This window comes from Rhyacophila brunnea, unplaced genomic scaffold (genome assembly GCF_057557595.1).
Source record: "Rhyacophila brunnea isolate RB1 unplaced genomic scaffold, BYU_Rbru_1.0 scaffold_12, whole genome shotgun sequence".
In the NCBI taxonomy this organism is placed as follows: Eukaryota; Metazoa; Arthropoda; class Insecta; order Trichoptera; family Rhyacophilidae; genus Rhyacophila; species Rhyacophila brunnea.
In genome coordinates, this window is record NW_028232774.1 from 23,224,723 (window position 1) to 23,252,582 (window position 27,860).

The window sequence follows — 27,860 nt, forward strand, 5'->3', positions numbered from 1 at the left end:
ATTTTGCCTAACATTTTTCCTTCTTGCCAATCTTATCTAAATAACGCTAACAATTTAATATTTTTATATGTTATTTTGCACACTTAAGGCTTATAAATTAATAAAATATTATGGTGTGATTTGAAAAACTATTTTGCAATGATTAACAATGTACTTTTGTATAATTTAAATAAATAACTTGTACTAAACAACTCAAATTATGTCTTGAAAAATTAATTATATATAAAAAAGATTATCTAATAACTTTATGTAGATGAACCATTACGATCTCGTGTAATTTATTGTTCTAATATATGCCATTGTGCTGCCAAAATACCTTGTATTTTTAATAATAAGCCGTTACGTGAGGCATATGTGTATAGTGTATTGCAGAGAATTAATGTAACAATAACTAAAATGGTAAGTACTATTTTAAACCAAGTCATAATTTTGTTTGTCATAAAGGTCGGTACTGACTTGACAAATGGTTTACACGTACGGACGTTCGTGCAGATTAAAATTTTTGTGCACAACTTTCTTGTTCGTGCACCTAAAATCCCGATCCAGTTGTTTTAATTGTACGTGCACTGCCGTATGCAGAAGTAAAAACGTCCAGACTGAGCACAGAAGCTCTTTGATGAAGTCGAAAAAACCGACAAGCCACAGATAGTGTTTGTATACGCACGCAAATTTGGCCTTGTACTGACCTTTATATTAAAATGAATATCTTTGTTATCTTGTATTGCCTTAATTGAATTAATAGTATATCTTGATAAGTTTCAGTGTAAATTTGTGATATATTCCGTAATATTCCATATATGAGTAAGTCTTATGCAATATCCAATACAGTATTTTTCATGTAAAATGTTCTATAAATATGTCTGTTAATACTTGAGGGATTCAATTACCCCTCATAATATGTTTGAATAAAACACTTAAATAAACCGTATTCGAGCTCTTTTATTATAAATTAAATGGTGAAATAATATAATTTATAACTGTGACACGTCCCATCCCACAAATAATGATTTTATTCATTATATTGTATACAAACATTACTTACAATCATAATATTCAGATGCTTTATCATCTCCATCTTTTGATTTTCTTTTTGAAGTAAATTTTTTTGTAAGCATTACAGCAATTTCACCATTAGTAAGATAATAGCGCCTGTACAGGTGCATAGATTTATTTGTACCAATAGTGTGTATTTTAACTTTAACTATCGCGATAATAACTGTTTACACGTAAAGGTGCTGTCTCGCCAATCTCATTCTTCAAGAGTAAGCGAGACACGATGTTGTCATTTTATGGTGCTATTTGACAGGTCGTGAAAATACCAACAAAATAAGTCTGCGCGGTGTAGTTGGTTTTTTCCAGGTAGGTTTGTCACTATCGTTCATATCCACTAGCGCAGGCGCAGATATCGCACAGTCCAATTGTCGCGTGAAAATTCAGAAGCTTCTGAACTTTTTTGATTTATGTATGCAATCTTGCAATTTGCTCGATTATACATGTTTACATATGCATTTTTTGTTATGACCGCGATAATACGTACTGTCATCAGTAAATTCACGCACATGTAAACGGAACAGTAAGCACTCCAAGTTTTTTTAGTGTGCACTATTATAAGAGATACTTATATTGTCGCAATTCAAAGTGGTCAGACGGATTCCAGCCCCTCCTGGATTTTGTCACCTCTCGTGCACTTTCTCAAATGTTTCTTTAGCCCGCCCCGCATCTGGTAGCCCTGGTTGCATCTGTGGCACTTGTAGGGTTTTTCGCCAGTATGCGTCCTGAGGTGGTCGGTGAGTCGTTTCTTCGACACGAAGCCCATCGAGCAGTGATCGCAATTGAACGGCCGCTCTCCGGAATGTATTCGACTGTGCTCTGCGAACGACATTTTTGTGGCGTAGGATTTGTTGCATATTCCACAAAGAAAAGGTTTTATGCCACTGTGAGTGAGCATGTGTGTGGCTAAATTTGTTTTTGAGGAACACGGACGTGAGCACGTGCCGCAAACAAACCTCCTGTCTTTGTGAATAAACATGTGCGTTTTTAAATAGCCACTCGATAATAGTTTCTTACCGCAGATTTTGCATTCATATTTTCTCTCGCGGTTTTCTCTATGGGTATCTATATGGTTCTGAAAAATAACACATAAATAATTATTAAGATATTATTAACACACTTGTCAAAGTAAAGGCAAGTTACCATATCGGGTGTAGATGGATCATAATATGTATGCGCAGGATTTCCAGCCAGCATGGTAAAAAAAAATACAAAAAGGGCGCCATGATAAGTTCATGTTAAACTGCACAAAGCAAAAAGATCTAAACAAAGTCACAAACAGTGAAGTGAGAATAAATATTATTTTATGAATAGTATTTTTTCAATCTGCATCTAAGAAAACCACACGTCTTTATTTGCAGCCGTCAGTCATCCCATGATACATCACAAATCTGTAAAAGCATATTGTCGCTGTAGGATTGGTTTGTCGAATAGACCAAATCTAAAATGTTCAGGAGATGAAAAACGAATTACATTATCCTATATTTAAATACACGGAGATATTTAAATTGTTGTTTTTACAGCATATAAATGCTGTTTTCATTACAAAGCAATTTAAAGAAAAGGATGGTTCTGGTCCATGTAGATACAAAAAATCATTCTGTATTAAACGGTCGATATCGATAAAAACGGATATTTGACAAGCCAATCCTATAGCGACGATATGGAAAAGTGGTCCTTATGAGGTGTTTTTTGCCAGATAAATTGGGCCAGATGACCAGTCTTCGGTTAATTGACACTGTTGTGTTTTCAGCGTAGACAGTTTTACGCGTAGAAGCAATGTTTTAGGTCTACATCCTTTTATTGCAAGCATGCCATGCCATGATGAGGGTGATATTGTGCTTTACTAATAATCATTAAAATTATTAAATCAATGGAAGCTGGTATTGAAATGGAGAAGTTTTAAAAAACCTAAATCATCCTTTAAGGTTATACTTCAGATAAGGCATGGTCTAAAAAGATCGTGACTACGCGACGCGCAGATTGTGCAAACAACGCGTGACGAACAAAAATAATTTGTCATAAAAATTCAACATGCCTCCATTTAACGTTATGTTTATTCTTATATTAGTAATAATAATAATATATTCATTGTCATTTTTCTTTTTCGAGTAAATACGTAACGTTTTTTAGTCATCCTTAAACGATTTAAGAATATATTCCTCCGACGCCATCACAAAACAAATTGACGTGTTCACAGCTTGTGAATCGCTCTCTGATTGACATCGAGTGCTAAATTTCATCCCACCTATTGTTGAAAAATATTTGCCATTTCACTGATGTATGCTCTTAAGGATGTGCAAGAAATTTTTCATACATTTTTTTATATTTGTGTAATACCGAATCTTACGCTTACCCGAAAGCCACTAACTGATTTATATGATCCTCCGCAGATGTGGCAAACAAAGTCCTTTCTCTCTTGGTGCTTCATTTTTTGATGATAGTGAAGAGTTATCGCAGTTTTGTAACATTTCCCACACGTCGGGCATTCTAAAGTCTTTCCTGCTGTCATATGAACATATTCTTTATGTTTACGTAATGCATGCCATTGCGTAAACTTTTTATCACAAATTTTGCACAAAATTTCATACTGAAACAATTAAATTAATAGTTACATACTGCAAAACAATATAAAGGTAGCTTTCACGGTATTTATTTGAATACATTCAAATTATCATTGAAATTAAATTGTACATGTATGTATGTATTTTCATTTATAGACATGTCTGCAGTACCCAAGACCAAGGTTACAAAATGCTTTTTTGTTTTTTTTATTTAGTTATTTACCTCCATTCCTTGATGTGTCTTTACATGAGCTTCCAGTTGTTCCGGATATGGAAACTTTTTTTTACATTGTAGACAAGGATGATCTAACTTTTTTCTATGTTTTATTATTTTTCTTTCCTTGCTGTAATAAAAAATGGTGAACATTTTAATCCTAAACTACTTATCGTCGTTGCGCATTTTTCAAAACTTTACAGGAGAGGCTAAAAACAATGCGAATTACAATGCCCGTCGCCTACAACATCGAAATATTTTTTAAAGCAATTCCAGAATACATTTTATCATAATTATTATATTTTTTCCTTGGTATAGAAGGAATTATTATAAAAATTTTGGTGCAAAAAACCTGTTTTGTGAAATTTATGCACATAGCCGATTTTGAAGGTGCAACGGCGTTATATTTGACTGAATATTGAACATTTTAATATTCTAGTTACATTATCGTTTATGACATCTATACCCTATTATAGATAAATAGAGTTAGAGCATTAGGACCCAGCCAAACAAGCAGCTTTAACGACCCATATGCCCTGTAAAGGTAAAAAAATGAATTACCACGCACAATGCTATGTGACTAACTGCTAATTATGGGCCAAACATTGCTTACAAGCGTTGACTCGCAACACATGGACTACATTTTGACTGTTAAATCAAGGCCAAGATTGAAGTACAATTATGTGAGAAATGTTTAAAATCTAATTACTCAGAACTAGTTTTCATTTTGGCAAGAACAGGGGCAATATTATGTATGAAGAATACAGACATTTTTGTTTTAGGTGTGATTTCATCTTCCTCAGTGACTACATCGTTTTCATGATTAAAGTCGGAATCATTGTAATCTTCATCTGGTTTTGGCGATAAATTAATATTGTTGGATATACTATTTTCGTCTGAAAGAAAATTACTATTACTTAATAAAATAAATATGAGAACATTTTTTACGCATTTCAAATAAAAATGTTACAGGTATATCGACTTTGTTGATTTATATTTTGATGTTTAAAAATATTCATCACCTATAAAACCTGTTTTTACGGTAGTACCGTTTATGTTGCCTCTTTTCCCTTTGATATCAGATATAAACGGGTCCACTATTTCAATTGTAATATCTTCTTTTTCTATTTCTACTTCTGCCTCTAGCTTTGTTTTAATATCTATTAACTGTAATGTTCTATTAGACTCGATGCATTGTTGTTTAAAGGAGAATAATTTATTGAGTAAATCAAAGCAAGTGATGCATAGTGTTTTAGGTAAAGAGTCATTCATGGATACCTAGAAATAAAACAATTATAATACAAAATTCGACATAAAAGTATTAATAAACTGACGATTTTTAAGAAATGTTTAGATTTCAATACCTACCTCAATTGTGGTGCAAACAGTAAACATTTCTAATGTTGACGCTGTAAACAAATTATAAAACTCTTTCTTTGTTGCTAAGCATGCTCTACATACTTTATGACTATCCATTATTTTTCATAAGGAATCAATTTATCAGTCTGATTATTTTTAAATAATCGTAACTATTACATACATATGATAAAAAGTATAGGCTATAATATGACTTGTTTTGTATAAATAAAGTAAATAAACCGACATTTGACAGCTGTCAATTTACTCATATTCAGTGTTACAAGCTACGAGAAAATTAAATGCCAAATTTAATATACTGGCAAGTAAGATCCACTCAGGTTTGCCAATCAATACAAATTATAATGGGCGGGATTTTAAAATATATTTAACACAAAGAGAGTCTTCAATCTCTTTGATTTAACATAATAATATTGTCAAGCAATATATTGTAATAGCGCCTGTACACGTGCATGGAATTACTGTTGGCAATAGTGCTTATTTTAAACTATTGTAACAATAACTATTAGCACATAAAAGTGCTGATTGTCTCTCCAATTCATTCTTTAAGAGTGAGCGAGACGTGATGTTGTCATTTTACGGTACTATTTGACAGCAGTGAAAATCGGTTAATCTGGAAGTTCATTTTTTTGCCGGCAGGTTCGCCACTATCGGTTTACTGCGCAGATTGAAAAAAAATTACTGTCACATGAAAATTCAGAAGCTTCCAAACTTCTTTGATTCACGCATGGAATCTTGCCAACTGCAGGGTAATACATGTTTACCCATACATTTCCTTACTGTCAACAGTAAATCCATGCACGTGTAAACGGGGTTTAAAGCTACTAGCATTATTATAATATAGTATGCAAGCTTTATCTCAAGCAGTACATCGTGAATTACTGATGATTCTTTATTAAATGAAGGTTTGAATGGAAGAAATCCTTGTTACAAAAATGGGTTTGCGATAATCATAATAATATTTATTAGAAAATATTGTATTTTATTTGACATAATATGTCTATTCTAGGATATTATCCTAAACTTTGAAAGAATAGACAATGATACTGAGTATTTTGGATTGGTTTGGTTAGGTTAGGTTAGATTACATTAGGAGTGAAGAAATAAAACACAATGAAATAACAATAAGTGCTTGTATTTAATATACTCAATGCTTTTACATAATTCACTTCAATAACTAGTATTTCCGCATTGCGAAAGCAACACAGCAAACTGGATTATTGATAACAATAATTATTTTAACATAATATATAAATTCAGCTAGTAATTATACAGTAGACTACAACACGTCCTGTTTAAAATAAATCCACAATAATAATAATTGTTGTGCATATGATTTTTAGGAACCAAATTTAAGTAAGCGATGTCGCCCATCCTCAGACAAAGATAGCCATAGACATAATTAATAGAGATTTATTAACCTAGCATACTATGTTAAACAACTATTGATTTATAATTAATGAAAAATCAGTTGGTGTTATTAAATTAGCGGATTTATTGTATCATGAATGCGTAATTAAAATAATACAGCATTTAATTATGTATATATAAAAGACATGTTTTTATTTGCAATTGCCAGATTTTGTAATCTATCGTATTCTGCTGTGTCAATAATAATAAAATCACATCTTGATGAACCGTCAATATAGTTCTCTATTTCATTTACATTCAAAGGTAATTAATTGATTTACATTAAAGGTTATTGATTTCACATCACAATATTTATTCCACATAAACCAGGGTAATAAATTCTTTTTTCATTATTATTTAGTTCTATGGGCAACCTTTCCACTGCCAATAAACTTCGTAATAAACATATCCAATCAGTCATACATAACTAACTCAACATATTAAATAAATATTTTACAGATGATTAAAATTGTATCTCCCGAAAGATCTACATAAAAATAAAATCACATGATGAATTCATATTATTATCAAATATGTAACATTATTTTTCTTTCTAATCACCAACAATATACAGTAGATTCTAGATTATCTGGATTTTAATATGACCATCAGAAAACGGCATACATTACGGGTGAATTTTTTTACATCTTACAAGTAAAAAGGATTTTTTTAGATTATCCAGAATATCTTCATCACCAATAAGTCCGGATAATCAAAGTTCTACTGTATTACAATTTATGCTTTTTTGTTGAAACGAAAGGCAATCTGCGATAACTAGACAGTGAAAATGCATCACATTCATCAAACAAATACACAAATAAATTTTGTATTGGGTCGGTATTAGACTATGAAAGATCTTTAACAATGAATTTTTTATTAAACACAAAAGCATATCACACTGCGTAAATATTTTGTAAAACATTTTTCATAAAAGATATTTGTCAAAGTTCTTGTTTACATGAGCTTAGTACTAATCATTTGTACTCGCTACTCCCACTAATACCGACATGCGTAAATAGGTTGAATAATGCTTATTACTAATTTGGCCTGTTTACACATGGCAATATTAGTGCGAGTAATGAGTACTAATGATTAGGACTAATCCTATGTAAAGAGGCCTTAATACCAACAACGCATAAAATGATTTGGATACATGTTTATAGTAATAGACTGTGTATTGTCATGATAAGTGAAGACAAGACTTCACAGAGATTATTCTATCAATAGTATAACTTAATATGTGAACATTCCTATGTGGAAAGCATGTCCATTTTTCAACAGTCACCACCTAATTTATTACAGCCATGTCTTTCAGACGATTTTGACACACCTGACATTAAGATTTTTTTGTAATAGAAACAATAATTATTACAACAGTTAACGAGCAATTGTATAAAAATTCACTCTGAACAATATTATAAAAGCAGCAGACGACGATTCATGACTATCAGAACAAAAAACGTGAAGCGCTAAACGTATCTAAATGTTTAAAAATTTATACACATTCTTTAAATCACAAGTAGACTTCTAATAAGATTATACTCTAAAATACATAAATAACATTTTTTTCGTAATGTATGCAAATAGCGTAAAATTCATAATTAAAAATAAAATTAAATAAAAAAACTTAGGCTTACATACATTTCTGGGTATAGTAATTAATTAGTTAATTAAATTTGACTAGCTAACAGCAGAATACGAAAATAAATTATTTGGCATGAAAATAAAGTTACATTATACTAAATTATTAATTAACAATATTGTGTGCATTATTAGTGAGGATTCAAACGCTGCTAATAAATCCATACTGCTCCGGCAGCTCTCACATTTCACAATATGAATAAACGAGCTTCAATAAATCAGTCATTATTTTTGTAGTGACAAGGCACAAACCATTCAGTTTAACCCTAAGATTGAGACTATAGATTACTAATAATCTCTATGCACTACTCTGTTTTCATACTTAGATAAACAGGTCATCTGAAGTTAATTTTGATTTTTATCAACGACCTTAGGAAAATATTATATTATCTACGAAATGCACAGTTAATTTTATTTTACTTTGTGCATTATTACCTACAATGTTTGAAGAAAGTTTTAGACTAATTATGCCGTACTATTTCTTGGCTTATGTTAGTTTTAATTTGTGAGATTGGGGATACTAGATGCTAGTTTTAAGTACAATATTATCTTATTGGGAAGGCGGAAATAGTAATCTACTATTATCATGTTAATCTTGCATTACTTTCGTGAGCGTCAAAAAGTCAAACATCATTAATTCTTGCAGCTACCAATAATAAATATCCTATATTTTCAAAAAATATATCTCATAGACTATAAAATAGTCGTGAGATGTATATACCCGTTTTTCTAATCAACTTCCAATATGCAAATAAAGCAACAGATGAACAACAATTTACCCGATATATAGTTAAACTTGGTTATTACAATCACGGAAATAGAGAGATCTCGAATGTTGTGAGGAAACATTCGTTGACATTTTAGTTTATGATTTTCTCCCATTCACATTTATAACAAGCTACTTCTTGGGTATACCGAGCAAAACTGTAAATGTGTCGATCGTTTAAAAACAGCATGTTCGACCCTAAGCAATAAAATCCGACCGGGCAGTTAACTAGACGGATGCCGCCGGAATTGGATTACGTTTATGACACTAGTTAAGCGTCTAAATACCAAATTGGTGTTTTCGCCGACAACATTGAAAAACTATCCACGCATATGGTTGAAATTGCATATAAAAAATCCAAGCTTTGTGAATTCAGTAGATACCTACCAGCGCCGGCGGCTCAGCACTTCATTACAATAAACAACTTCTTTTGTAGTTTATGAATGCCACGCTTGTTTCAGGGATTGTTCTATGCTGAAATAGAATGTGGCGCGAAAAATTTTATACATATAACAATATAACGAGTAATGCTTATAACGAGCAAATTCAGTTGGTCCCATCTTCCTCGTAATAACCAAGTTCGACTGTATATATTTTTTTGTGAAAATTAATACTCCATTCGGTATCATTCGACTTCTGTCACTTATTAACACTAGAGCATTTCAGTTAAAAGTACCACTTCTTAATAATTGACCACTATGCGTTTCTATAATTTTTAAGTAAATTAACAACTCTATCAGTTTCTCCGATATAATAAAAAATAAATATTTCGTGTGACACAAATATTTGGCAAACGTTTGAAAATATTATTATCATTATTTATAGCCTCTGTAACCGATAGTCAATAACACAGATTCCAACTACCTAACGAACAATCTTCTGATTACGTACGTAACCATAATAATTAAAACTTTATGGTAACTTTCGAGTGCCGTATATTAATTTAAATCAGGGTACATATGTTAAAATATATGAGAATACAGTAAGTACAGTTTCCCATAATGCTGATAGCCATTACAACAGCAAAAATCTAATTTTAAAGTGTGCATTCTGTACAAAGCTAATCTAAGGATAGATAGCCTGATATAGTTTTAAATACAAGTCATTAGATTCTATTTAATAAAAATATATGTACTTAAATAATCAACAAAACACCCAATTACAAATTACAATAAATAAAAAAAACAATAATGTAATAGTCAAAAATATAATATAAAAAGTTAGTTTGAATTGTTAAAATCTGAAATTATTCAGTAATAAAAGAAGATGTAATTAGACACAGATTAATTGAATGAATTTTATAATTTAAAGGGATATTGGTTTAAAAGTATATTGTCATTAATTTATACAAGAACAAAATTACAGCCAATGAATCAAGAACAAAATGACAAAGGCCGTATTTATGGAATAATAATTTCACAAAAATATGAAGAAATAGTGTCCAATAGTTCACCGATGTGAAAATTCGCACTGAGCATGTCAAACTGAATATTCATATATGTATAACAATTACATTCCATCACAAAGTAAAAATATATAAATTAATTATACATACCTACATACTCAATTAAAATAGCAAAATAAATCTACAAAAATAGTTTTCTGAGGTATAAAATGAGAATAGTTTTATGGTTAAGGGGTAAAATAATGAAGAAATCAACAAGCGTTTAATATTGTAGGGTATGCAAAAATTGAGCCCCTTTAAAAGCATTATCAATCCTGATAACCAAATAAATATTTAGCCTATTCTATCCGTCATTAGGCGGTAGATAATCTAAAAAGAATTCAATGTTTAGCTCTTTGGGTTTAATTGAATTCAAAATACATAATACTGTTCAATACAGACAAATCAATAATCAACAATATAGATAATTGTTTTGTAATACATACACACAAAGTTCACTATGTTGTATGTAATCATAATTTACTACAACGATTATTTTTTGTCAGTAGTTATTAAGATCTTGTCAAAAATTGTATTCTATACTTTGGTAACATTTCAATAATAAAATTTACATATGAAATATAAAATATTACAGCACATTTTTAAATTAAATGAAAATAATGATCATCTATGAAGCGTGACAATTTAATATTGAACGGTGAAATACATTATATTAAAATACGATGAGGACATTGTGTGGAAAAGGGAAATACATAAAATCTAAAATGAAATAATACAAAAAGTCATTGTTAAGATATACATGACTAAATATTGTGAAATTTAAAATTAATTGACACAATATATCATGGAAGCATTTTACGTTATATTATATAATATTTACCCATCAATGCAGATTTTTGTGCAAATTATTAGCAAAAACAAACAGGTGATCAACAAAAATCTTTATTTGAGAAATTGAATAGGTTTCGAAATACAGTAAAACCTCGTTAATTCGAAATTAATTGGTTCGGAAATCGAAAAAAAAATCAAAATGTATGCAACAGTAAAACTTGAAAAAAGAAAGCTTTTTTATCGCAATTAGTAACATTGATTCCATTTCCGATACAATTTCTTTGAGAATGACTATTATGGTTCAGTCATCGAATTAGTGGAAATCTCGCTTTAAATACATTTTATGAATTTCAGTGAATTTAGAATTAACTGCAGTCGTATTAACGGGGTTTTAGTACATATCTAATATTTTCATTTATAAACTGACCCAATAAATTGTAAGTAAATTACCATTTTCATTCCTAAGCGAACCATATGGGTCTTCACAGGATAGATAAATTGAATGGCCGCAAATTCCTTGAATTAGATAATTGAAGCTATGCCAATGTGCGAACAAAATGGACACATTTGAGCTAAAATATTGCAATCAATTTATCCATCAAGGAATATAGTTACTTCACTAATAAACTCAATTCGCAGTGATCAATCACACCATACCTACCGGTATGCTACTGTTAAAAATGCTGGGCTTTTGATCGGTGCCATATCTCAATGGACAACTTTGATTCTAACCACATTACAGACTAATGTAAATCTGCGAGTTATGTCGGTAATTTTAAGACTAATTCCACTGATGTCCCCAAATCATAAACAGCGCCTAATACAGTATATAAATAAAGCATTAAAACCTAGAGTGGCCATCTTCAACCGCTGTATATGGTGTTGACTTGTTGTGTGCAGCGTATGAAGGTGGCTCGCCGAGGTAGTTCCCGTAAGCGGCCGGCACCTACGTACGTGCAGGCGGATCGCAGTCCACCGAGCATGTCTCTGACCGTGTCTTCCACATCTCCCCTGTACGGGACCTCCACTGCTTTGCCTTCCGAGGATCGGTATTCTGCTACTCCACCTGTAATAATATCAATTTGATGATTAATTGATTAATTGGATGTTGTGTGGATCTGAGATTTTGAAACTATATTAAGACAATTTTTGTCAATTGGACTGAATGTTGTTTAACCGAGAGCCATCCATGAAAAGAAATGTCAGGCACTTAGAGAGGTCTCTTGATTTATTTAAGTGAGGAGAGATATCAGTATCCATCCGTTTCAAGTTTTAACTTGAACAAAAATCAGTTACGGTTAAGTATGTAAAATATTCACCTGAGTGTTTTTCCATTGCTACAGATGAAGACATTCCGTAGAAAAGTTTGTATTTTTTGCCGTCCTTTACAATCATATCACCTGCACATTGGTCATGCCCTAGAAAAAAAACACATAATATTAATACATATTTACTTGTATTATACATATATTATTTTTTACTTTAGTCATATAATTTTAATTATCCATTGGTTACATCCATCGAATAGGCATTCTTCACCATTTTCTTCCAGTGTTTCAGTTTAAATTAGTCATTTATAAATTGCACATTATTTCAGATATCGTCAGCTTACTATATTATTTAAAGTCCACTCTTTTTTGATATATCATAAATTTAAAACTTTTTTATTTATAAAATATTGTAGTAAATAATATGTTTTAACTATATCCTGAATTTGTCTCTAAAATAGAAATAGGTTTGCATAGTAAGCCGACGATGTGTAGTAATTCTATCAGCAAATAATTTTGATTTCATGTATGATCACAAAAAAAAATAGAAACTGTCTCAAAGCAGTTTTGAATGAAACCTCGTAACTCCCATTTATATTACATTATCATCTCAGTGTAGGATTTTTGCAACCATAACATGTCTAGTCATTCCAAATATTAATCCATAAAAACATCCTAAATCGTATCCATACAATGCTAAATTTGCAAGCCCTGCAAATACCAGGAATCATTGTCATTTTCAATAGTGAGCTTCTTTCTGATTTATCTTTTGAATATCAAAATTAGATTTTAATCCTTTCCACGCGGATGGCACACCCGTTTGTGCCCTCATTAATTGGCCATTCAATATAATTAGCATTTTATTTAAATGTAGTAATTAAATAGTAATTATATGCTCCACGGTCAACAAGTTAAATTTAAATTAGGCAGATATTATTACCTACTGTCTTTATGAAAAACAAGTTGTTTTGGGTTTTGACAAGGTACACAAAATAGAACAATGTTACAAATATTTTATATTTTATAAGGCTACTTCTGAGGGTAGGAACAAATTTTCTAAATATATATCCCGTATTTCCTTGATTATAAGACGCACCCTTATTTTTGTATAACAATAAAAAATAAAAACATTATGACGTTAACTTTATTATAAAACACAAAGTCATGCAAACACAATAATAAGGATTTAAAAATAGGCATATTATTTATGTCAGTCTGAACATTTCTTCAGATTCAGTGTCCGATTTTTATGAATCACTTTTCGACTCAGAGTCATTGTCTGCGTCTTCCCACAAAACCCTCCGTACCGTCAAGAGCATTGCAACAAACGTGTTTAGGCAGTGGCTACTGTAGCTCGACTTGCTGCTCCACCGCGCCGGATCAACTGCCCTAATGATTCAACACAACTGCGGAATTTTACAGCAATTGAAAGACGCCATCGATTATAAGACGCACCCTGAATTCAGAAGGAAAAAAACGTGGGTCTTATAATCGAGGAAGCACGGTAGATATATTTTTTAACCATGTCCAATCCAAGATCATATGGGCCTCCACAGAGCGGAGGATGTATTAACAGATTTTTTACGAGAAATGGATTTTAACCAATTGCTCAATCTGTTAGGTCCATACTCTGGGGGCAAAATACACATTGAAAAACATGTGAATTTTTTCATCAGACCCATTGATATACTACTAGATGAGGAGTTCCCATACAAGTGTCTTTTTAAAAATGTACCACAAAAGATATTACGAATATCGTCTTATAACATTTCCTTGTAGGTATAATGCGTTAAGACCGTTAACATGGATTCCCGAATTTCACCCGTATTGCCCTGGCTGTAAAACTAAATTTGCATTCTTGGAATAGTGAATCTAAGGGTGGCTGCAACCCAAAGCAGACAGAGCAAATCGTCATGCGCTGACTATTAGTTAGAGTAAGATGCAAGCTAGATCGGGCTTACTCATAATAAACAGTAAGTTTTAACATTGGCTGAGTCGCTGAAAATCGGGCGTCATTTTAAGAAGCATATGATTCATCCAGTATGATATAATATAAATGATCAGACCTGAGATTTGAATCCGGGACAGATGACGTTACAGGCCATTAGATTATCCACTCAGCCACAGTGGGCGTAACTCTCTAAATATAGTCCAGTTACTAGTATGAACAGTTTGCATAACTAATAAATGATGTTTGTGATTCCAATTGGTTATCTTATGTAAATATTTGTGTTTTAGTTTAATGCATTACTTGCAATGTTATCTAACAGTATGGTAATTATTGTGCAACAATTATTCTATGTTATCGTCTCTCTAATACAGCGGTAGCTTATGTATGGCACGCGTACCGCATGTGGCACGCTCGGAAATTCTGACGCCACCCAAAAGAATTGCCGATGAATATATAGGCATTTGGAAAGAGGATGTTGTTTAGTCTTCGTCACACTTCCAATACGACATTTGTTGACAGGGTTGGTCAGACAGCCACCATTAAAATTATAAACAAGCATCTGATTTAAAAAAAAAATTCTCCAGTAAATGTTTTTTGGGAATATTGCCAAAGTAAAATTGTTTACCAGCAAACATTCCTCCAGCCATGACAAAGTCAGCGCCTGCGCCGAAAGCCTTAGCGACATCTCCTGGACACGTACAACCCCCATCCTGAAATATATAATTTTTTTTTAATTTAAGTCATACCATATATATTTAATTGGACATTTTTATTGCTTGTACATAAACTGTTTAAGCTGTAAATGAATAGTTAAATAATATATAAGATATTGCCCAATTACGAATCCCATACCTGGTGCATATGAGGGCTCTAGAAAAAAATGGCAGTTTCCATTTTTTTTAAATGTTGGCAAGTCAATAAAAAAGTCTTATAACTTTCTTATGTGTATAATAAAAGCACAAGGCAAAAGTCACTATCAGCAGAAATATAACTATTGAATTAAATATGACAATTACTTCAGAAAAATATAAACAGGATCATGATGTGAATGGGACAAAATATTGATCCAAATCAACCACAAAATAAACATAAAGACTTGATTTTTCATTTCCAATTACAACAAAATGTAAAATATAATTACGGATATTATGTGGCCTTTCAGTCCATGGGCTGCGTCGGCGCACTCGATGACGGCTGACAGTTGAGGATAACCCACTCCAGTCTTGATGCGGGTCGTGCACACTGATCCCGGCCCAATACCAACCTTGACAATCAAAATAAAATTACGGTTATAGTAACACCTAACATTCATAAAAAGAGTAACGGTGGACTGCAACAAATACAACCTAGATATGAATACTGAATATAATCTGCCATGGAGTATACAGTTAACCTTTGTTCATTAAGACACCGGCAAGTGCAAATTCACTATGCCTGGTCCACACTGGCAAAATGTCGTGCGACATCCTCGTTAAATTTTACGATAAGTATGATAATTATCGTAAAATTTAACGAGGTTGTCGCGCGACATGTCGCCAGTGTGGACCCGGCATTGATCGATTTTTATCACGCACTTGTTTTGACATGTGCCACATGCATAGAATCGTAACAAAGAACGAAATCACACACGTACGAGCTTCCTCGCTCACTCTTATATAATTACGTTAAGAACGCAAATTAAAAAAAAAGTAATCTGATGTGTCACAGGCAGGCAAGGCAGGGTAACCAATTTTTTTTTGTAACACAGAACAAAATGAATGTTATCTTTCAGTTTATTACAAGGTTACATTACTTTTATTTACTGTACAACATTTATTTTGCCATTTAGTTTATAAAAACGTTTTCATATATTTTTTTAAATACCCATCGCTAATTATCAGTCAAGGCAGCTGTACCTGAAATGTATCCCCCGTAATAAAATTAAGTGTATGATCACAAAAAATGTAGTTCTAGCTTATTGCATATTGATAAACATATGCCAGTGTGTGTTAAGAGTAAATATATCATGGCAATGGTTATCAACATTTGTAAATTTTTACACATGTTTTACACAATAATTGCCATACTTGTCAACAGATAAATATCAAAATATCGTTTTTATCTCTCTACTACCAAACAATTTAGTATTTTAAAATCATTTGTTCAAATGAACCGATTTTAAAAATCTATGTGGAGTAGGTCAACGTGACATGAATCATTCTTCTGCATTAGACATTTCAATTATATTGTGAGCGTCTGCGTACTCACTTTAATAATATCCGCTCCAGATAGAATTAATTCTTCCACCATTTCCCCAGTCACCACATTGCCAGCCTACAAAAACAAAAAAAGATTTATTTAAAACATTCTTCAATCTCTCATATGAAAAAATATAATACATACACCTAGAATATTAATGGCATGCCAATTATTTCGATGAAGTATTTACCTCGAATAAGAAATACTGAGAATATTTCCATATTAATCTGCATAATCAATTCATTAGTGATTGTAAAACGATTGTTACAGACATAATATGAATGTATTTTGTTATATCAATGGTTCTTTAATCTGATATGAACCTTGGCCGCCTCACAGAAATTTCTTAAAAGATTGTTCTTCCAGAAATGGATGTTGACTATTTGCTGAATCTATTAGGTCAATTGTTCTGGATTCATAGATGCATTGAAAAACATGTGAATTAGCCAGACACAGGAATCAAACTCAAAACCCACGACATCATAAGCGGATCGTTACCGTTCAGCCACCGCAAGCGAATTAGTAACAAAAAATACATAAATCCACATTTCATAGCATATTTTTGATGATGATTTAGCACCTATATTATGGTGACAATGTTTCTTGGTACAAATAGTGTATATTAGATTTTTTGGTACAGTTCGGGAGGAATACAGCGGAAAACACATTTTGAAAATACCCGATATACTGGATTATTTGTTAGTTTGGGTAGGTTAGGTTAACCTAACAAATAATTCAGTATATCAGCTATTTTCAAAATGTGTTTTCCGCTGTATTCCTCATAACCGAAATGTACCGATTTTTTTTTGTGAGACGAATTAAGAGTTTTATATCGTTATGTAGGTAATCTGAGGAGTCAATGAAATATTTTTCCTCCAGAATGAGAATCGATAGCTTTTTTTAAGCTAAACATAATATAGGCTGTAAAGGAAGTTTTATAATTGCATGAGATTTATCATAATTACAGTAGGTCCTCGACTTACGTGAATTCGTACTAACGCGATTTTTTAAAATATGTTTTTTGCTGCAGTTTGTTTCTCTGCGCTTGTGTTTACATAGATTATTATGTTACATTATATGGAGCATGTAAAAAAATAAGTAACAATGCAATCTACGATCATTACCAAGAAAAGAGGAATATTAATAGAAGAAATGGAAATATTGGTTATATGGATGGAAGATATGCAGCAATAACAAATTCTAATAAGCCTTATACTCATACAGGATAAAGCCTCGAGTCGTTTTGAAGACATACAGTGTAAAAATGATGATAGTGTTGATACTAATATATTCACTGTAAGCCACGGACGGTTTCAAAATTTAAAAGCCGTAATAAACTACACAACATCAAAGTAACATGTGAGGCTGCTGAGTTATGCAGATACAGGGGAAGCTATGAAGTTTATCAAGAGTCTAGCAAAAATCATAAAAATGAGGATTACCTGCCACAACAATTTTTTAATGTGGACGAAACTGGGCTTACTGGAAAAAAATGCCGGATCACTCATATTATATATCCCAACTAGAAAAATCTATGCCAGGTTTTAAGGTGTCTGAAGTAGGCTAACCCTTTTCCTTGACGGAAATGCTGCTGGGGATTGCAAAATCAAACCACTTCATCAATCAATGTTTTCTTAAATGTATGTATGTAGGTCCATTTTATTTTCACTTATCCTTTGAAACTAACACATATTATTTAAAAAACTGCGTGATTTTAAGTTTTTTTCGACTTACGCGATTTTTCGATTTACACGAAAATCTTCGGAACGAATTAATCACGTAAGTCGGAGACTTACTGTATTATAAAAAAACAAATCTCAAAATACCTTCTTTCGACCATGTCCGATCCTAATAGAATCATATGGGCCTCCAAGGAGTGGAGGTTTGTATTAACAGATTTTATTTTTACAAGAAATGGATGTCAGCCACTTGCTCAACCTATTAGGTCCATACTCTGACTCATACACAAATTGAAAAACAATATGTGTACTTGCCAGACCCAGGATTCGAACCTGGGACCCTCAACACTATAGACCGGCGCTTAAGCCACGCGGCCATCGCTAGCATAAATACCACTAGTATTATAAATCGCAGGATCAAATAAACAGGAAATAGAGCTGGATTCCAGAATTGTAAACACTAATCATGGCCTGGGCCTCACAATTTTAGGAGCCACTTTTGAATAACTTGAGCCCAGTTCAGTAAACAATCTGTCAATATTGTGGTTAATCAGAAATGCAGCGTGCTAATCTCTTCAATGTGGCAAAGGGTAAAATATCCAATAAAGTAAACATTGGATTGTTGATTTTTTGCCGTGAAATTTATCATATTTTTTTTAATAGACTAAGCATATCTGATGAAATAAAAAAGATCCTTAACCTTCTGGTCTGGTCCAAGTCATTCACAATGTTTTTGAACACCTAGTTAAATAATGACTAAAATTTATATTAATTAATAATAAGTGTTCTTACAATGATGGTGTGTGTGGGGAAGGCGGCCCTGACTTTCCTCAAGTACTCTACAAAGTGTTGCGAGTATCCGTTGGCGACATCCAAACAAATGAAATTGAGTCCCTGCACAGCCTTCAAGATGTCTGATAACCTTTCGAAGTCGCCTTTGCCGGTTCCAGAACTCGCCGCTATAAATTAAAATAAAAGATGACTAACAAGCATTTCTTGTGATTAACACAGACACATTGCGTTGTAAAAATCTAATCAATAATTTCTTATCTATGATGCAATAAACGAGATTTGTTTGGAATAATAAATCTACACATGATTTTTATATCATAATGACTGTAAAGAAAACCCATGTCGTCATTCGTGATTTATTCATTATCAAGATATAAAATAAACATACGAGTTATTCAAGCGAGCAATAAAATTCATTGTCAATAAACTTTTCCAAGGCAACATAATATGAGTTACACAACCAAATAGTAATAATGCAAATCAATTTCAACTCCTTCACTGAACAATTGATTTCTATCATTCTTCCAGTTAGCTAGTGGATACCTAATTTGAAGAGAAAGTATGTCACCCTCACAATTGATTTCTTTATTACAGAATTACTTTGATAAAACTTAAATTACAACTCTGAGAACATTTTGACAACCACGGACAAGTTGTCATGGAATTACATGAATTAAACCAGTTTCTACAATAAATAAATGCTTGTGAAGACATCTTGCATAATATTTGGAGTATTGAAAACATGGCCCCCACAAGGGGGGGCTGACAGGGCTCTAGCCTGGGGCCCGGGCTCAGGAAGGGCCCGGCGTTACGAGTCGACCAGATAAGTGAGATAAACATAGATCACAAATTTATTTTACTACATTGATATTAATAATTAAAAATATTTGGTTATACGATGCAATTTTTAACTGTATTTTAATGTATGTACATATTAAAAATACAGAAAATCGCTAAAAATACACCTTAATTTTACCATGTACACCATTTGGAAAACGCTACTGCCTTTACCCTTGGCGATAGGTAGGGGGGCCCGCCAAACATCTTAGCCTGGGGGCCCACTTCAGGATGTAGGGCCCATGATTGATAAACAGAAGCAGGTTTAATTAAGACACCGATGGAAACTTTATAGAATTATAATTGAAATTTAAAGCGAGTCGTCCTATTTGTTCACTGCTACAAGGGTTACAAATTTTAAATAGCGTATAGTAATAAGCGAAACGAGTATCATTTCTAAAATTATTGGTTTTACTTAATGTGTAACAGTTTGTTCTAGTCATACTTGAAAGATAGATGTTTTGTCGAGACAGTAAACAAACAGGACGTATCCCCACAACTATGGTCTTTATTACAAGTGATATACTTCTAATTATCATCAATCACATCGTAAACAAGAGCAGTGAATCACTCAGCATGTACGTGTACAAATATGTTTTCAACTGTCTTGTTAACCTTTAAATACGCATCGTTAAACATTTTTGCAATTATAAGAACGCACAGCTTGTGAGAAACCAAAGAAATAATATATGTCTATACTCAAGACTGAATAAAATGATGAAGCACCACAAACATACAGCTGTAAAAATACACAATATTATAGGATTTCTTAAATCTTGAATTCATTGAAATATTTTCTTTTTCAAGTGCAAGCATAAAGTTTTTAAGTCATGTGTTAAGTAATTTTGTTATTGTTTTTAAGATCTTTTTCTTTCGACCATGTCCGATCCTAATGAGATCATATGGGCCTTCATAGAGTGGAGGTATGTATTAACAGATTTTTTGTTTTTACGAGAAATGGATGTTAGCCACTTGCTTGACCTATTAGGACCATACTCTGAAAACAATGTGTATTTGCCAGACCCAGGATTCGAACATGGGACCCACGACACTACAAACCGATGCCATAGTAGATGTTTTATAAGCTATGAATAAAAAAATACGTTTACCACTATCATTTTCTTCAATATTTGGACACAACCTTTTTATAAATATATATTTTAAATAACTTTTTTGCGATTCACTCGTGTTTCCTCTTAATAATTATTATAAATTAAAATGGTCCTTGAACCTGACATTGAAACATATTGTATCAATAAAAAAGTCTCATGTTATTTAAGGATATTGATTTTCAGTATTATGCTAATTGGAAAAACTGCGATAGAACATTACAATGTTGAAAGGGCATCATTGAATTTTTATGAAAATGATCTCACAAAAAATGGTTTCTGCTTTATTTCGTTCACAATTTCTTCATTCAAACAGAAAAAATAGATTCCACATTGTAGAGTTATCTTGATTGATATTTGACTACAGGATTAAAAGTATAGTAGCCATATTAGCCAAAGCATCTTGCAATTAGCATATTAGTATGTTTCATCTGGTTATACTTTACATACAATTCCGTGGCAAAGCTTGTCATTGTTTGTGCATGAAAAAAGGTGGATAGAATATTCCAGTGTTTTATTTATTGAGTTTCAAATACAATGCGCTATTAAACATTGACTGGTACTACTATATTAATGTTAGTCCAACAAGCCAATGTTTATAAGTCATTAAAATTAAAGTTAAATAAAAAAAAATTTTCCTTGCGTCACGTACGGAAGTTTTTGCATAAAATATCCATAAAACATGAACGGACGTCACAACTAATCACAGATAATAATATTTCATACATCAAAAGATGCATGGCGTCTATACAGATTTAAATTTGTACACCAAGTTACGACATCCACAATGCATCTGTAATTTCCAATTTGCAGGGAGAACAATAATAATTACTATAATGGAGTTTTCAAAGGCTACTATTGGCTATTCAGACTATGTTTCTGTCAGTCGGACATCTCTATCAAGATTTGAGTCTAGGGCTATGCTAGATTGCTAGTCTGCCACGTTATAAAACGTCGATTGGAACTTACCCATATGTTCCAAGCACTCTGGATGTTCTTCACCGAACTTCTTCCACTCTTCCACGGAGTAATACTTATGGACGGTTGTGAAGAGACCATGCTGGAATGAAAAACAAATACTTAATCTGGAATATATACAAAATACCAGTGGCGAAGGGTGGTGGTAGGCTGTGGAGATCGAAACATAATTTTTTTTTTTTTTCGACCATGTCCGATCCTGATAGGATCATATGGGCCTCCACAGTGTATTGTTTGTATTGCACAGTTTGTATTGACAGATTTTGTTTTTTTTACGAGAAATGGATGTCAGCCACTTGCTCAACCTATTAGGTCCATACCCTGACACACACAAATTGAAAAACAATATGTGTACTTGCCAGACCCAGGATGCGAACCTGGGACCCACGGCTTTATAGTCCAACGCTTAGCCGCGCGACCACTTTGTTAGTCATAATTATATGTTTCTATTGAACTAAGAATACAAACTGCAGATGGTGTTGGTTAGTTTTTAAAATTCAAGTATACCCTGCCTAAACCAAACCATAATTCGTAATAAATAAAAAAATATTCTTCTATCTACTTATATAATATCTAAAATAATGTATGATTTCATGGCATAATTTTGGATATTTTATAGATAGACTAATATATTTTATTTATTATCTATTATGGCTTGGTTGTGCAGGGTATAAAAATATTTTTCTTTTTAATGTTTTCTATGGCTTGGTCTGTGCAGGGTATAACATTTTTTTTTTTTTTAATGTTTTCAGATAAGTATATATTTATTAATACAGTTGAAAATGTAAATTATCAAAAAAATGTCTCAAATTGCAAGCTTCGTATTTTTCCGCTAGGTGCCTCTTGGTATAAGCATACCCCTTAATCGCTTTAAATAATCACAAAATTATAATAAATTTAGATCGACCTTTAAGTTCAATTTTGTTTGAACTTGAATCATATAAATTTAGAGATTTTTTATTATAAGATATTGGCTGTCTCACGAAGATGTTCAACATATTTTTTATGATAAGTGGTTGTTAGCCACTCACTCGACCTACTAGGTCCATGACCTACTAGGTCCATGCTCTGGACCCACACATTTTGAAAAAATAATTTGTAAATTTTCCAGATACGAAATTTAAACCTATAACAGCCTTTGAAGAGCACACTTATCACTTGTCCAAAACGAGCATTTTTACCAACAGCTATAGGATATACAGTTTATTAGACATACTTAATTTAATGATAAATTTAGAGATATGGCTTCGATAATTTACCTTGGCTAGAGTTTTGGCCATTTCGAAGGTTCCGACGGTGTCCATATTGCTGGCCATGACTGGAATCCCTTTGTACGTCTGCTTGGAATTCTTGAAAGTTATCTCACGGAACAGGTCCACCTGTTAGGCATATGCAAAAATTAATCAAAATTAAAATTATCACTCTCAACTTTTTTTATTGACCTTCGCTGATACAATGGAAGTAGAGACATATCAACTCCTTTTGCTTAGTACCTAAGGATTGGATAGATGGACTTTGAATAATATTTTAGATTTTGTTTACAAGTTATCAATATAACAGTATAAGTTGTCCGCTGAGTGAGGGCACTGCATGTTAACATTAAATTTGGCATATCATTCAGAATTTTTTATGCTGATTAGTTCCAAATTCGAATAGTGGATGTTGGAACATATTATGTCTGTAGACGTAAATCACCATGTCTGATGTTCACATTATTAAAAGCATATTATGGATTACAATAATAATGCTGAGCTCTACGGGCTGTACAAGGATGGCAGCGCAGTTCAATCAATTAAGATTGGGAGACTGCGATGGCTAGGTCATGTGCACCGTATGAATGACAATGAACCGGCAAAGAGAGTGATGTCCAGCAATCCAATAGGGCGTAGAAGAAGAGGCAGGCCAAAGATTCGCTGGTTGGATGGAGTGCCAGTGACTGCCGTATTCTGGGGGTACCAAATTGGAAAGCGGCCACACTGGATAGGGACAGGTGGAGTGAGTTGTTGGAAGAGTTCAAGACCCACACCGGGTTGTCGCACCCCTGATGATGATGGTGGATTACAATACCATGAATTAATTTGTTATCTTATAGTCTTTCTCAGGCAGTGAGTCGCAGACCCCCCGGCGACTTCCGTGATTCTCGCCACAGTGGATGTGACACATTTTATTAGTTTTATTTGAGGGAAACGATAGGAAGGGATAGTTAGAGCCCGTTTGTGTCGTCCGTTAGGAATATTAAAGCAAACATTGGATGAATAAGATGGTTTCACTGATTCATGAGTTCTATTGACATAATCCTTGTAGAATACCAAGAGGAGGGGTCAACCCGTTAAGAATGCTATTTGACAGTCAAATCATCCGGGCGATGCGTGCACAATTAATAGATTTTCACTTGTTCTGGTTGATATCCAGTATACAATATTGTTTTTGTATAAGTAGTGGACTTTTGAGATCTGGAACAGGATTATTTATGGGAAGATCCATCTTCTGTCATTGACCAATGTTATTGCAAGTCATGTTCGCGTCTGTCATCGCCTAGTTAAATAGTGTTTATTTTCATGAAATACAATAATTACAGTACCTACATTAATAATTTTTAATTGTTTTGTATAGTTAATCGTTTAATATGATTTCTACATTATAAACATGAATTGCGGGCTGGTTTTAAACTTTATTTCCCTACTGTATCTTTAATGAAAGGTTTTTCATCAACATAAGTATTTATATTACATAACATATTGTACACCATGGCATGTGAATCCAGTATTAAGATTATTTAAAGTCCGGCTTTATACCATTACAATCCTAGGGTGGGACAATTTTTAAAACTTTGAGAAGCGCTGAATTATAATTTTTATATTATATAAAGAGGGGTGTTCCGGATATAAGATGTTTGTGTAAAATTTTATTTGGCTGTAGGATTTTAAAAAATGTTTAGTGAACTAGGTACTACTGAATTAAATAACCGGAATGAAAATATTGTGTAAATTATTTTGTAGGATGAACAAAAATAAAAGGCAATGAACAGAAATACACGTTGAAAAGAATAATCGTTAAAAATTGGGCAGTTTTTCAATGCTTCGAATAAGAGGCAACCTTGCGTCTAACGTCAATCAAAAATATCTTCCTAATTCTAAATCAACCTTAACATTCATCAAACTGCAAGCACGTGAGGCAAGAACAGGCTAAATTAATTTCAAGGTTCGATCAAGGGAACAGATTGGCGGGTAAACATGAAAATAAATGATGGAAAATAACGAAAACAACTTACATCATTTCGACTTTTCAGCGTGCTCCTTTTGGGGCGAAGCAAGACGTCTTTGAAGTCTAACTTCATTTCATTTACTATGTTCGGCATTTTGATGCTTTTAATATAATAATAATGCTTCTGACACTTGACAAACGACACAAGAGCGCGATTCGAGAACCGTCGGGCGCGAGCTGCGAATAGATACTCCCAGTTAATTGTTATCGATAAAACAGCGGAACATAGAATATAACAGTAGATTTAGATACGTAGATATGATGTAGAAATAGAATTCAGCTGACGGCTGTGACGCAAATTTTTGCGCAAGGGCGTAACCAGTTACAAAAATATATGCCTGGAATTACGCGAAAATGTGAAAATTTCGCAGAGGTTATAAAAAAGGGAAATGTCAAAAATCTCGTTCGCCTTTATTCGTTCAAGGCATGTTACGCAGAAAATTCATTCGCACTGGTGTCTCTTGTGTATTTTGGGTGAATTTAACTAATGTCACTGGAGTTAATCCGATATTTCATCATACAACAAAATTTGAAAATTTAGAAATCATTTTCGCACCAATTCTGAAGGACGCGAGATAACGAATTACGAAAATCAGTACTGCCACATTTACGAAAGTAAGCTCCATAAAACAGCGTTTAAAAATACCTCTATTATATAAATTTACTAAATACTTTATAATATGCAAATAAAACCTGGTAAACCATTGCTATTAAGTAAATTATCTTTAATTATTATTCGTTAGGATACTGAATAAAATAAAAATTATTTTATGTATTTTTTTTGTACTATTTAAATTAAGGAAATTTAGTCACTACTGCGTGACACCATTGCCATTGCAAGTTTGGCACTCTTTTTCGAAATCACTAGAGGTAAATAATATGTACCTAGTAATTTATTACATTTATTCTAATATACATCACCCACTGAATGACCCGGTAACTGGAGAAGTGTGGCGAGAGACCGGAGTGAGTGGAGAGCGGTTGTGGAGGAGGCCAAATCCCACCCCGGGATGTAGCGCCGTGGAAGAACTGAATCACATAAACATCAAATGAAGTTCACTGTACATATAAATTAAAATAAAACACACCACTAGGTATGTAATTATCAGGACTGGTTTCGTCCGCTTCAAACCAGTCCGACTGACTATTAACTAATGTGGAATTAGTACTATCATGTTTTATTTTAATTACGTATAGTTACGTGGTCCCAGTGGCAGTGGCTTGACGCAGAATACGTCAAGAAGATTTGGAAGAATCATTTCCGCGGAGTGCTGAACCGCCCACCCCCTTTGACATATCTGCGGAAGCTTTACTTTTGGACGTTCCCCGAGGCACCGACATTTCCGATTGCCCGCCCACGCACACCGAGATAAAATCGGCTGTGAAAAGGCTCAAGAACAGAAATGTACCGGGGGGAGACAGGATACTTCCTTGAGCGCAATCCTGCACCCTATGTTTCATCTGATGACAAAGGTGTGGGAATAAGAGAGCTGTCCAAGGGACTGGGTGAACGGTGAAATCATCACACTTCACAAAAAAGGTGACTGAAAGAGGTGAAAGATCTTGGCAAACATCTTCTTGATGGGAATAAGGGACCCAATAATGCACGTCCTCAGGAAAGACCAGGCGGGGTTTCTACCTGGACGAGCGTGTGCAGACCAAATCCACAACCTTTGATGTCTTCTCCAGCAGAGCCTTGAGCTGAACAGTCCGATGGCCTGTTGCTTTGTGGATTTTGAATAGGCTTTCTACAGTCCGCACCGCCCCTCCTTCTGGAGGATACTGGGAGCATGCGGGATCCCTCCCAAGATCATTGCCATAATCAAATGCTTGCACGAGAATAACGAATGCTGTGTAAGAATTGGTGACGCTGTCACGGAATGGTTCGGGTCATGACCGGAGTCAGACAGGGTTGTCATTGCTCTGTTTCTCTTTATCATCCTCTTTGACTTCATACTATGGAAGTCAATACCACCTGACCGAGGCATACCTGTTACCCCCACGGTACAGCTATGCGACCTGGAATATCCTACAACTCAATCGAGGGCATTCAAGAGACAATCGACAGGTTACATGACAACTCATCTCTCGTTGGTTTGAAAATTAACGCGAAAAAACCCAACGTTTTGTGTAATAGCACCTTGTCACCTCCGAAAGGGGGGGAGGGGGGGTAGGATGGTGCGCTGGACCCCCCCTGATGATGTAAGGTCACGGTGATATCGTCTGCTGGCTTCTTCTTTCGGGGACATGCTTATGTTGATTGACAACGCGGAATTATTGGCGAAAACGGCGTTTTATTGTTCGGAATACACTTAGAGTAAAAGGCCCGATTTCACCCGATGGCACCAGACGACATGACGTAGACAGACGTAGAAAATATTTAACAAAAATAATTAAATTTAAAATGGCGGTGACGTCGGCGAACGCGCCGCCACAGCCGATGACATGCTCGAGAGTTCGAAAACCGAATGACCCTTTTAGGGGCT

At 33.5% G+C, this 27,860-nt stretch overlaps 2 protein-coding genes and 1 long non-coding RNA gene across 4 annotated transcripts; all 3 read right to left on the reverse strand.

Annotated features, from left to right (window-relative positions):
• Positions 1-919: 919 nt before the first annotated feature.
• Positions 920-5,438, reverse strand: LOC147077930 (uncharacterized). 2 transcript variants are annotated; one of them, XR_015072253.1, is made up of 7 exons: positions 5,197-5,438; positions 4,851-5,106; positions 4,598-4,724; positions 3,838-3,958; positions 3,407-3,640; positions 1,395-2,125; positions 920-1,075 (listed from the first exon to the last, which is right to left on the reverse strand). XR_015072253.1 is itself a non-coding variant. In XM_085960944.1 (6 exons), exons 1-6 carry the CDS (start codon positions 5,302-5,304, stop codon positions 1,643-1,645), a joined length of 1,329 nt encoding a protein of 442 aa, XP_085817070.1. In that variant the 5' UTR covers positions 5,305-5,438; the 3' UTR covers positions 921-1,642. The 2 variants fall into 2 exon arrangements, 1 of the variants encoding a protein (XP_085817070.1); XM_085960944.1 differs by having other exon boundaries at positions 921-2,125.
• Positions 5,439-6,324: 886 nt separating this feature from the next.
• LOC147077931 (uncharacterized) lies at positions 6,325-11,110 on the reverse strand. The gene is made up of 2 exons (XR_015072254.1): positions 7,073-11,110; positions 6,325-7,042 (listed from the first exon to the last, which is right to left on the reverse strand). It is a non-coding gene; the product is annotated as an uncharacterized LOC147077931 (long non-coding RNA).
• Positions 11,111-11,157: 47 nt separating this feature from the next.
• LOC147077932 (GMP reductase 1-like) lies at positions 11,158-25,961 on the reverse strand. Its single transcript, XM_085940160.1, has 9 exons — positions 25,382-25,961; positions 23,370-23,489; positions 22,102-22,192; positions 19,187-19,353; positions 16,725-16,790; positions 15,619-15,741; positions 15,103-15,187; positions 12,578-12,676; positions 11,158-12,324 (listed from the first exon to the last, which is right to left on the reverse strand). Exons 1-9 carry the CDS (start codon positions 25,466-25,468, stop codon positions 12,122-12,124), a joined length of 1,041 nt encoding a protein of 346 aa, XP_085796286.1. The 5' UTR covers positions 25,469-25,961; the 3' UTR covers positions 11,158-12,121.
• Between the last annotated feature and the right edge of the window lie 1,899 nt (positions 25,962-27,860).

What these genes read in the sequence shown, in the direction of transcription:
- LOC147077930 (XM_085960944.1), bottom strand. Translation starts at nt 5,304, where the DNA reads ATGGATAGTCATAAAGTATGTAGAGCATGCTTAGCAACAAAGAAAGAG. An exon ending in CGTAAAAACAGGTTTTATAG is followed by an intron (nt 4,725 to 4,850) that starts GTGATGAATATT and finishes ATTTTCTTTCAG; the next exon opens with ACGAAAATAGTATATCCAAC. An exon ending in AATCAGTTAGTGGCTTTCGG is followed by an intron (nt 2,126 to 3,406) that starts GTAAGCGTAAGA and finishes GTTATTTTTCAG; the next exon opens with AACCATATAGATACCCATAG.
- LOC147077932 (XM_085940160.1), bottom strand. Translation starts at nt 25,468, where the DNA reads ATGCCGAACATAGTAAATGAAATGAAGTTAGACTTCAAAGACGTCTTG. An exon ending in TGAAAGGCCACATAATATCC is followed by an intron (nt 15,188 to 15,618) that starts GTAATTATATTT and finishes TATATATTTCAG; the next exon opens with GATGGGGGTTGTACGTGTCC. An exon ending in GGCTGGAGGAATGTTTGCTG is followed by an intron (nt 12,677 to 15,102) that starts GTAAACAATTTT and finishes TTTTTTTTCTAG; the next exon opens with GGCATGACCAATGTGCAGGT.